The sequence below is a fragment of the Sminthopsis crassicaudata genome, chromosome 6, assembly GCF_048593235.1.
Source record: "Sminthopsis crassicaudata isolate SCR6 chromosome 6, ASM4859323v1, whole genome shotgun sequence".
Taxonomy (NCBI): Eukaryota; Metazoa; Chordata; class Mammalia; order Dasyuromorphia; family Dasyuridae; genus Sminthopsis; species Sminthopsis crassicaudata.
Window position 1 is genome coordinate 1,846,087 of NC_133622.1, and position 12,358 is coordinate 1,858,444.

Sequence of the window (12,358 nt, forward strand, 5' to 3'; positions counted from 1 at the left end):
TCAGTATCCGGGTGGCTTTTCCCCAGAGACCTTATAGTAAACAACACATGTCCTTTTTCCTTAGAACAGGACTCCCTGTGGGAGAGAGCTGAAACGGGAAATATTGTGACAAGGAAGTAGGTATTTTTAAAGCTGCTATCCACCACCCAAAGAAGAGCATGAAACACATGTATAAACAAATGTGTTCGAAGCAGATGGAAAGACAATTCTTTAAAAGAAGCCATTTCAATTCCATCTGGAAGACGTGATAGGCTCATTCATTCATCCACTCATTACTCAACCGCCATTTATTTAGCTTACGAACAAGGAGCCGTATATTGAGAGGGGCTTTCACACATAACCCTGTTCTCTCCTCTCAATTCAGTTCTATTCACAATTATTGAGCAACCATTCTGTGTGAGACCCTGGGCATATGGAGGGGGAAAGCACTCCCTGTCTCTAGAAGCTTCCATTCTATTGCTGTCCAGGAAGGTACAGTCTGTTTTTGTTGGTCAGGCCTTTGTCAGTCATCTCTGGCTCTTTGCGACAGTCTTCTGGTGAGAGATACTGCCATGGCTGGCCATTTTCTTCTCCACCTCTTTTACAGATGAGGAACGGAGGCAAGCAGAGCTAAGGGACCCACCCAGGGTCCTACAGCTACGAAGTGTCCAAGGCCAGATTTGAACTCATGAAGAAGAGAGCATCCTGACTTCAGTCCCAGTGCTCTATGCACGTCGTACCCCCAGATGTCCAATAAGAAATAAATGCATATATGTAATATATTTTGTATGCATGATTGCATAAATATGGACATAATCATATATATATATATATATATATATTTACATAAAAGCAATTAAGAATAAAAATTCTATTTCACCAGGTCTATCTTCATTTCTCCCCAGATCAATGAAAAGGGGAGGCCCTCAGCACTGCTTAAACTAGTTCCAATTCTTGTGTTACAGAACCCATGTCCTTCTGATTTCTGTAACACCTTGCTCTGTAATTATACCCTCAACTCAAAACTATTCTCAGGTCCACGCCTGTTACCCTTCCCCTGCTACCCATCCCAGGACACTGTCCATTCTCCTTTGTTTGCTCACTCAACTTCTGGAAAGAGTAGCCTCCATTTCCTTTACAGGCTCTTAACAAACCGGCCTCCAGCCCACGGCCCTCCTGGAGCTCCTTTCCTCACAAGAACTTCCTTATCACTAAATTCAATGACAAAATGTGTCCTTCCTCCTCTTGTTTTTGGCAGCATCCAACATTGTTGGCCTACCCTTTTTCTTGGTACTTTCTCCTTTTTGGCTTCCATGACTCCAAGCCCCCACGGTTCTTCTCCCACTTCTCTGATTGCTCAACCTCTTTGGCCAGTTCCTTAGGTTTTCCACCCCAATTAAACATGCTTTTCCCCAAACTTTGTCCTTGGCTTCCCAACTCTTACCCTAAATGCACTTCCCAACTCCTGACTCCTGATTCTTGCCCTAAATGCACCTCCTAACTCCAGACTCCCAACTTTTTTTGTGTGATTTCATCTATTTCCCTCAATTAGCACCTTCATGCAGATGCTTCCCATTTCTCCCTCCCTTATGTTTCTTCCATATGTCTAATCCCATGTTTCCAGTTGCCTATCTCTAAGTATCTCCACACTGCAGGTGATGTTCTGGGGGGAATGGAATGGTCATATTTCCCTGCAGAAGCCTTCAATGGTGGCTTTGTCTTAGTATTTAAAAAAAAAGTCTTAACATCTCATCCTAGAATTTCATGCCTTTTGCAGTCTTGACCAGGGAAGCCAGATGGTATAGTGCACAAAGCACCAGGACTGGAGTCAGGAAGACTCATCATCCTGAGCCAAATTTAATCTCAGAGCCTTACTAGGTGGGTGACCCTGGGCAAGTCATTTCACCCGGCTTGCCTCAGTTTCCTCATTTGTAAAATGTAAAATGAGCTGGCGATGGGAATGGCCAGTGTCTCTGCCAAGAAAATTGTGAATAGGTTACAGTCTCAGTCTCAACTGAAACGACTCAATAACAATGTTGCTCATCCTAACTTTTCCCATGCATGAAGAAGGAGACTAGAGTTAAGGATGGGAACAATGGTTTTATCAACATAAGGGATTCCCAAATGAGAAACGTCCCCCTGTCAGTGCAGGTCAGTCCCGCTCAGAAACATATGGTCTTGGAGAGTGGTCGGGAGCACTGCCAGGACAAGGGACTCGACCAGGTTCACGTAGCCAGGATGCGTCCGAGGGGAGGCTTGGAACCAGACCTTCTTGGTTCCAAGGTCAGCTTTCTAAGCATTATGGAGCGGTGCTTCTGTATAAGCAGGAAGTACCCAACTGAAAAGGAAGTGGGCTGGTCAAGCAAAAAGAGCAAGATAACGGAGAGAAAGCACAATTGCTGTATTGGTGCCCAAAGAATAGTAAATGTTCTAGAGGACGTTTCCAGAACATCTGTTTGAGGCTGTTCGGAAGATCTATAAGGGGAAATGGATGAGAATAACATGACAACAGAATTTTGACCTGAACCTTAGAGGGAAAGACCACATTGACATAGACATGGACCCTGTGAAATACTGTCATGTTTCCATTTCAAAGATCCATAAAAATATCATGAGAACTTGGGATGGACTGATTTTAATTCCCAATCATTATTGTCAAGTAAAGTTTTTGTTAACTGAAATCCAACTAATCAAAACTGAAAACAAGCTCCCTATTTCTTCTGGAATGATAGTATTTTTTTTTACTTTTTTGGCTTGTCTTTCCTAACATAAATAATATGGAAAATGTGTTTTGCTTGCCATAACCTATAGCAAATTACTTGCTATCTTGGGGAGGAGGGAGAACAAGAAAGGAGAAAGGGAATTTGTAACTCAAAACTTTAAAAAATAATGTTGAAAAAGTTTTACATGCAATTGGAAAAATAATAAAATATCCAAAATTTTTTAAAAAATACATGCTGTCTTATCCATAAGAGGCCTTCAGATATTGTCTTTTCAGATGGTGATCATGTCTTTTACCTCATCTTTTTTGTTTCTTGAGACTAAATATCCTCAATTCCTGCAAATGATCTTTGTATAACATGCTTTCGAATCCTCTCCCTAATCTGACTGACCTTCTCATGAAATTCCCTTCATTCTCTATTACCTTCCAAGTGTTTATCCAGTAACTTCTAGCACTGTATATAGAGGAGGATATAGTGAGTGTCTCCCTTGTTCTGTACACCGTGCTTCTTTTAGAGCCTCGGATTTTAGCTTTTTTGGCTCTAAAATTGACTTAACTTTACAGCTGACCGAATCCTGTAAGCTTTGAATATTTCAATACTGAAAAGAAGGCTGATTTCCTCAGTGTGGCTACTCCCTCCACCATCCCCCCCCACAGTTGCCACCTTTCAGAAGTTTAGAAAATGGTCTTCATAAGTTAACCCCCCCAAAAAAAAAAAACCATCATTCTTTGTAACCAACATTCTGGGCCTGCGTGTCTCTGCACTTGGCAACCTTGGTTCTCAGATAACAGGTCTATAGGGCCCTACGTGCCTTCTTCCAGCTCGGTGGCACCTGTCACAGTGTGCAGTCCACAATCAACCTTGTGACACGATGAGACATCAGAAAAGGACTTCAGAGCCAGATGAGTGGGAGAAAATGGAACAGACTTGGGGAACAGAGCAGAGCTTAGACTAGCTTGGACTGTGCTTAGGGAAGATGGCACCAAAGGACCTTGTGCCTGGAGAAAGCAACACCGAGATCTGTCTGGGCAAGTTGGCAACAAGTAAAGGATGCCAGAAGGTAAAGGGACGAAAGGAAGGGAGCCCAGGGAAAGCTGACGAAGGGTATTTACTAGGAGATAGTCTCCGTCGTTCAGGACAGAAAGTGTTGCTGGCATCCCTTTGAATGGGAGAAAAACCAAGTGGCCCTGACCTTGAGAAAATATTTTAAAGAGGCTTACCATGCTCATCCAATAATATGTTGTCTGGTTTGATGTCTCTGCAAAATAAAAAAAATAATAATAAAATCAATCACAGAATGTTTATACCACCCAAATGGCACAATGCTTACTACAAGAAATACCTCCTAATCCCTAGTATGCTTTTCTTTCTCCGTTTGTGAGTCTTACAAAGCTGGAAAGATAAGAGTAATTGCTTTAACACAGTTACCGGGCTTTTGCTTTCTCTGCTTCCTTGGCGTATAAGCAGGCACAATCAGACATTTTTCAGCCTTCTGTGGGGCTCTGCTCTGGTCTATCCCACACTACTTTCACAAAGAGACACTGGTGAGCATATGAAATCACCGCTATGGATTCTTTGACCCAGTAGTTCTCATGACTGTGCCTTAAAAATGTTCATCGATGGGGGGAACAAAAACAACCAGTCTCATGTTCAGCATTTGCAGGAGTGCTAAATAATTTATGGGATGGTATATCTGAGTGATGGAATATTATTGTGCCCTGAGAAATCACAAGTCTCTGAGGAAAGCAAACAGTCATCCCCTATTATTAATTATCAGCAGAGCCCTTTGATGCTGGTGATTGAATGAGGTTTGATCAGACCCTTGGGTGTGTTTGTGAGAGAGGGGGAGTGTAGCTGAAGCCACCATTTATTTAATACTTGCAGGAATCATCTGCAGCTGCAGGGGAGGGAATGCTTGTGGTGAGCTGGTGTGTGAAGTAGAGCCACAAGATTTGAGAAGAGTGTAAAATGGTCCTTTCAAGGGCCTTAGAATGTGTGTGTGGTGGAGAAAGGGAGAGAAGAGAGAGAGAGTCACAGACAGACACAGGGAGACAGCTCAAGAGAAAAGAGAAAGAATAGAGAGGCAGAGGCAGAGAAAAAGAGTCAGACAGAGAAACACAGACTTAGAGACAGGAGAGACAGGAGGGAGAGCAGAGAAAGAGAAAGACAGAGACAAAAAAGACAGAGAAAGAGGGAGAGACAGAGGGGAAAGATGAAAACAAAGCGAGAGAAACAGAGATAGACACAGAGAGAGACAGAGGCAGAGAAAAAGAAAGAGAGAGAAAGACAGAGTCAGAGATGTGAGAGACAGGGAGGGAGAGACAGAAAGAAAAAGAGACAAAAAGAGACAGAGAAAGAGGGCGAGACAGAGGAGAAAGAGAAACAAAATGAGAGAAACAGAGATAGACAAAGGGAGAGACAGAGGCAGAAACAGACAGACAGGGAGACATGAAAAATAAAAAGAAACAGACAGGAACAGAGACAAAAACAGAGACAGTGAGAGATATGGAGACAAAAGGAGAGAGACGGAAACAGATAGAGAGACAAACGCATGAGAGAGAGTGAAAAAGACAGAGAAATAGGGAAACAGATAGAGAGACAAACGCATGAGAAAGAGTGAAAAAGACAGAGAAATAGGGAAACAGAGAGAGAGACAAACGCATGAGAGAGAGTGAAAAAGACAGAGAAATAGGGAAACAGAAAGAGGGAGAGACAGAGACATATAGAGAGATAGAAAGAGGGAGAGACAAAAACACCGAAACAGAGGCAGGTTGAGAGAGAAAGAGATGAAGAGAGATGCGAGGGCTAGATATCCTGCTCACAACAAACCTATGGATTTAATGCTAGGAAGGTTCTCAAACATCATCCAGCCCGGGGACTTGCAATCTCTGTAGTCGTCTGATAGAGTTTATGGATCCCTTCTCGGAATAAAGCTTTCACATGCATGAAATAGCACAGGATTACAAAGGGCACCATGAAGAAACAAAAGGCCTTTCATGGCTAGTGTTACCAAAACTGCAACAATATGAAAACCTCGGAGAGCTGCCTGAGCCTCAGAGAAGTGAAGGGACTTGGCCAAGCCCAAACAATGCAAGAGATGGAATTTTGCAGAGGTTTCCTGACTCCCAGCACATTTATCCTATTATTGATTAAAGACATATCTGGGAATGTCAGGGAGCATCCTCTTTTTTCCCCACTCTTCCCACCAAGTATTTTTTTTCCCTGAGGGTTCTGTAGATGGTCAGATGTGTAATAGCAGGAGGACTGATTTCAGGGGCAGAGGGTCTGGAGACAAAAGCTAGTTGAAACTGGCCACATGATGTTGGGAGGGTCATTTTAGCCCAGTGGGCTTCACTGAGGTTCATCTGCAATCTGGGAGCCTGCTGTCTCCTGCACTGATCCCAGACTTGGCAGAACAGTGGAGAGTGGGGGACTTGTAGTAAGGAGGCCTTGCATTCAACTCTGCCCTCAAACACTTACGATCTATGTGATCCTGGGCAATTTTTTTCACCTGCCTCATGTTTCTCATCTATAAAATGGGCATAATAGTAGTACATACCTCCCAGAGGTGTTGTTAGGATCAAATGAAATCATCTTAGTAAAGCTCTTTGCAAACTTTGCAGCATTACAGAAGTGCCTAGGATGGTTGAGAAGGAAGGGATCTGGAAGGCCTTCGGTCCAACCTCTCATTTTACAAATGAGGCACCCAAGATGGCGGAGTAAAAGCAAGCACTTGCCTGGCCCAAATTCCCCTCCGAGTCACTCTATGTTAGGCCTCCAAACAGTTCTGGAGTGGCAGGACCTACAGAAGGATGCCCGGGCCAAGACAACTTCGGTCAGCAGGAAAGGTCTGTTGTGATAGGGTAAGCATGGAGCCGCCATAATAATCTTCCTAGTAAACAGGTTAGTGAGGTTATTCCTCTGCTCAAAAGCTTTCAGTGGTCCTCTGTTACTCCTGTGATTTTCCTGGCATTTAAAGTTTTCCAGATAAATATGTTCCAACCTATCCTTCTGGCCTTATTCCACATGGTTCCCCCACCCACCCACCCCAGTGTGTTCCCTTTTTGCCATATTGGATAGGTGGTTATTCTGTGCATTCATGGGGACTACCCTCCTGATAATCCAGTCCAGAAACACCTCTTCATAAGAATCCAACTTCCCCTTCAAGAATCAACTTAGAAGCTTCCTACTGTATTAATTTCCCAACTGAAAGTATGTTTGTCCTCAAATTGTCTGGACCTCTCCTTTGTCCCCAGCCTTGTATCATCCATCAATACAATCAACCAAGTATTTATTAAATGCCTACTGTGTGCCAGGAAAATAAAAAAAATGAAACTGTCCCTGCCTCAATGAGCTTATGGGGAGCGATACATATAGATACAAGTATGTACAAAAGATATACAAAATAAAAGCATGTAAGATGATAATATGAGAATTCCAGAGCAAGAGACCGAACTAACAACAAATCAGGTTTTCCATAGACATAGTCCTTGAGCTGAATCTTAAAGAAAGGGAGAGATTCTGAAAGTCCAAAATATAAATGGAGAACATGCCGGGAAGGCCTGGGCAAAGGCCTGGAGGTGGTACAGGATATGGAATTCTGTGTTCTAGAAATGACAAACAGGCCATTGGGCTGCATTCTTCACTCTCCCAGGAAGTTTTACTCAATACTCCATTTGATTTCCACTTTAGAACCTCCTACACAAAACAACTTTCTACAAAAGCAACTTGGCCGACCAACCTTTCCTTCTTATACCGCAAACATTTAGCCTTGAAATAGTCACTCCCTTAGAAATCCTTTCTCTTTACAGGAGGCCACAACTTGCCCATTTATAGAGCTGATAACAGAAGGGACTCTTGTCAAGGATACTTAGACTAGATGGCTTAGGATACACTTTCTAGTCCAGAGGTTAATGATTCCATAGATTAAACAAATGGATAGAGAAGAGCTTCTGGGAGAGACAACTTGCAAAGGCTTGTCGTCACTTGCCACCTGTCATCATTAACAGTTACTAGTGTCTGTTAAAAACCATCCACCGTATTCTCGTATTTTATAGATGAAGAACAAGATATATTCAGAGGTCATGGTTTGCTTAAGAGCAGAAAACCCAATTGTGCCCAATACAGGAGGATGATTCATGTTTGACAGTAACCATCACATGCTATCTCCCCCTCTTGGCTCTAATACAGAAGCAAACCAAGAGTTATGGCTGCATTTGGTGCCAGAATGATGATAACTGCTTCTCAGGTCTGTCCCGTCTCACACCGTCCACAACACTAATGGTTTGCATAACATGGGACAGACGTGGCCCCTTCCTCCGTGGTACTTCAGGCTAGCACCGTCCCAGAAGCCAGCTGGGCAGGGAGTTCCTAGGACAGAGGGCACCAGCTGCTGCTTATCGATCTAATGAGAGGATCAGCCTCTTCCCACTCCGATAATGCTTCGGGGTTTTAATAAATGCACAGCTCTCAGGCCTACTGCTGGTCCACTAGATTGGGAAGCTGGCTGTTTCAGAAAGAAAGAGAGGAAAAACAAGGGAAAGCTACATGTGGCAAAGCAGTGTGGTTTCTGGGATCTGTTGTTCCTGTGGGGGAGGGGGGAGGGGTGCAAAGGGAGAAAAAAACATGCCGTGAGTGTCTTGCTGTCTTGGACACCGAGTACACCAAAGGATGTGACTAAAAATAACTCGGTATCATTAGGTTCCTGAGAGCTGCCTCCTTGTCAACATTTTCTGTTGTTCTTGTTTAGTGATTTCAGCCGTGTCCAACTACTCGCAATCCCATTGGGGGTTTTCTTAGCAAAGATGCTGGAGGGCTTTGTCCTTTCCTTCTGCAGGTAGTTCTATAGATGAGGAATTGAGACAAACAGGGTTAGGCTTCTTGTCCAGGGTGTCACAGTCAGTAAGTGTCTGAGGTTGGATTTGAACTCAAGACGACTGAGTCTTCCCGACTCCAGACCCTGCTTTCCATGCACTATGGTGCTCTTTGAGGCTTCTCTGTTCTCTTGGAGGCCCTACACCAAGGACAATATCCCAGAAGTGCTAAATTCTTACCTCTAGGCTACAGGAACCCAAAGGGGAAGAGCCACGAGGGAGCAGGTGATCAGGGAAGGCTTCAAGGAAGAAGTAGACATTGAATTAGATCATGAGGAATGAATAAGATGAATGTGAACCGAGGACAAACAGAGTATCAAGGGGAAGCGGTCAAGCACAGGCATGGACATGGGGATGGGGAACCCCAAGGTGTGGTTCCTCATTCTGAGGAGTAACGAGCTTGAAAAGGAAAAGTTCATTCCAGAGATGCTTCCTGTGGATGGGGGCTGCTGAATCTTGAATAAGTCCCTGGAAGAGAGTGGCTTCTCTTTGGGCCATGTTGAGTTTGAGTTAACTAGAGGATGATTAGTTCAAAAGGCAATTGTAATGCACTATTATTGAATAGATTAAAGGTGGGTAGACACAAGAGGCATTAGTATAGAAATGATTGGAGCCATGGGAGTTGATAAGGTCAATAAAAGAAAGCATAAATAAGTATTTTTCTAAATAACCCACAACAGAGACATGGGTAGATTCCCAGTGATGGAACAGGATATAGATAAAATGTTCTATAATCTAATATTGCTTTCAGGTCAAAAATTCAATTATTTGGTATTCTGAAAACAGTGCAGGATTCTGGGCTCAAATCCATGTCAACTACTTTTTACCTGTGTGACTTTGGAAGAATCAGCTCTCAGGGCCTGTCTCCTGATTTATAAACTCTGACTATCTGAGGCCTGGGACCATATCTAGCTCTAAATACACACTCCTATGATTTTTTTCCCCCTGCAGCTCGCTCACACACCATAGCCGGCACCAGATCTCCAGGCAAAGTCATTAAAAAGTAAAAGTGCAAGGAGGCCCTGGATGCCTATCTTTGGGTTTGATTAGACCAGCATTTTAGCAGCACAGCTCCTTATCGGGGCATCACAGGGCGAGACGACTTCAGGACTATTTCCATAAGGGCTGTTTTCCGAGTGATCGTATCGCAGTTCTAAAAATTCACTCCACCAAAACTGGTCTGCACAATTAGAAAGTAAGAGGGAAGGAAAGCTGTTCAAATGGGAGAAAGGTTGGGATGACTCAGACTCAGGACAATGCTATCATTCAAGAACTGGGGGAAATGACATTATTATGGAAAGTGTGTAAGCAGAACTATAAAACTTGGTGTCCTTCATGAATTATTTTTGACCCCAGTGAAATGAAACAGAAATGTCAGATGGGCTATATAACACATTCTCTGTCGAATGTTAAAATCCTAAGCAGATGCATGGCAATTCTGGCTTCCTATGTTTCTGGAGAGAGTTAGTTGCCTTTCTGTATCCTCATGGTGATTTTAAGTGTTATTAAAAGAAGAACAAAAAACTCCGTATTATGTTGTACAAAAAAATGAAATGAGTTTGTGAATATTTTATCTTGGATTAGAAAAACATGTCTGTATAGGGTTAAAGGTAGAGTTCTAGAGTTAGGAAGGATTTGGGAGCATACAAGATTAAATTAAATTCAATTTATTAATTTTAAATTATAAAATTATAAAAAAATAAATTTAATAAATTTAAAAATAAAAATTTGAAAGGAACTTTGTTTAACATCTAAGGGAAAGTAATTCTCTAGGCCTGGGATTTCTTATGGTTTGCAGTTAGTACACACTCTATTTTTCACCTATTGTCTCAAGACTGACTAGGGCTGAAAAGGATAGAAACTTCAGGGAGAAATGAGGTTTTGTCATAGTGTCTAGCTATCTCATTCTCCCCAGATTTTATTGCATTTTAAATAAAGTAGCTGCTTTCTATGGTTGTACGGAAGCTGATAGAGCTATGGCTGTAACTGCTGGAGATGAGGCCCTTTGGTCAATCCCATTAGTGCTTGTAATTAACTATGTCTTCCAGTTGGGGACTTAGCGTTCGAGAAATTATCTTCCATCTTGCCAAAATCCTTTCCACTATAATTTGAGCTAATTTTCTATTGTCTTATCTTTCTTGAACATGAAGAACAGCTAGTCACTTTCTTTTGTATTGCTTTGTTGTTTTTTAATCCAGCAAGGTACAAATACCAGTATGGCTAGAATTGATTAATTCACTTTGGAAGCTGTTTCACTGCATGGTGTCTGAGCGCAAACTCGGTTACTAAGGCAATAGTCATTCAGCCTAATGATTCTCTCATGGCCAAATATATTGAGGGACATGGAGACATACATTTTTTTCTTTTTGCTAAATATAAGAGAGTATTTTCCACAACAACCCCCTGAGTAAATTTTGGAGCATGGTGGGAGGAAGAAACAACCATAATGTCCTTCCTATAGAGTGATTATATTTTAAAAGAATAGCAAATTGTACATAATAGATTTTCAGCTTCATATAGAATCATCTTTCAATTCTAAAAACAAAAGTGAGAAAAGAACTTAAAGCGTCACCTTCACTGGAGTGACCAGGAGACATAAGTTGATGTTACTATCACTCAAGGCAAACCTTTCCCTAAGTTTCCTTCCCATATCTCTCAGGGAAGCTGGCCTGTGTAACCCTGCTCTGGAAATCCATGAGAGTCTTCATCCTTGTCCAAGTCAGAAATGTTTGTCACGCACGAAGCCCGCGGCTGGCTACTCCTGTCGGAGCACTGAGCTCTTCTTGGGCTGCTCCCACCATCCCCCAGACTTTCCTTTGATATATGTTGGGCCCACGCTCTGCAGCAGCCGGGTTCTCACCCCTGGCCCATAAAATGATATTGAGATAACACAGATTGGTTCCATCAGCTCCTGCCGTGTAGGCTCACGTCGAGAAATAGAAATAGAAATTACTCTCAGAATGCCAGAGCCTCTCCAAAGATCCTCCACTTGGGCTGTGGAATGCTATATAATGGACGGAGGGAAAGCAGTGGATCTAAAATCCACCACTAAGTGGCTGGAGGATGTCGGGCAACAAAGGTATATAAAATAAATTTTTTCAATGTATTTTGTTTAAATATTAGAGTCACTTCGGGGAGGTGGGTGATTCTTCCCTTAAAACACACACATATAGACACCCCTTTTGCGACACAACAGAACAATTAAGCCAAGCCACTGGACCCAAGGACAACATGGATGACATTCCACACCTATAATCCATCACCTTTCCACTGAAGAGAGAACGCCGCTTCCTCTTCTTTTTTCCCAGGGTACAAGATCGTCATTCCGGCTACTCAGCGTTTACCTCCATGTAAGTGCTATTTTCGCATTCATTATGGTAGTCATCAGGTATACTGTCCCAGCACTGCTTCCATCCCTCTGAATCCTTGGACCAAAAACCCATCACCGGTCTGCACTTCTCATTCCTCATCTTCCAAAAGCAAGGCTCTCAAGGACCTCTGAAGTCCATGTGGACACTAATGTGACTGCAAAGGACCACTGTGGTCTGCAGCCTCGCTCCAGGGCCATGGGGAGATGCCCTCATTGTTACCAAAAGGTGCTGATTCTCCAGCCCTCTGTCATCATTCTGCTTGCCCATCCTCTCTCCCAGCAAAAACAGCCCAGAAGAGAAGGATTCCATTAGTCCCTGAATCATACCAGTGGAAAGTGGTACAGAAAGTAAGACAGCCCGGCGCTAACCCAATGACCAGCGCCGAAAGCAATGAAGCCCTGGCTGATGCTGC

At 42.9% G+C, this 12,358-nt stretch overlaps 1 protein-coding gene across 6 annotated transcripts in view; it reads right to left on the minus strand.

Moving 5' to 3' along the window:
* STK32B (serine/threonine kinase 32B) overlaps window positions 1-12,358 on the minus strand; it is a 351,540-nt gene that overhangs the window by 48,595 nt on the left and 290,587 nt on the right. For all 6 annotated transcript variants that reach the window (XM_074276564.1, XM_074276563.1, XM_074276565.1 and 3 more), the window contains one exon: window positions 3,923-3,960. In XM_074276564.1, the coding sequence (XP_074132665.1) occupies window positions 3,923-3,960 (38 nt within the window). The remainder of the gene's footprint in view (window positions 1-3,922; window positions 3,961-12,358) is intronic.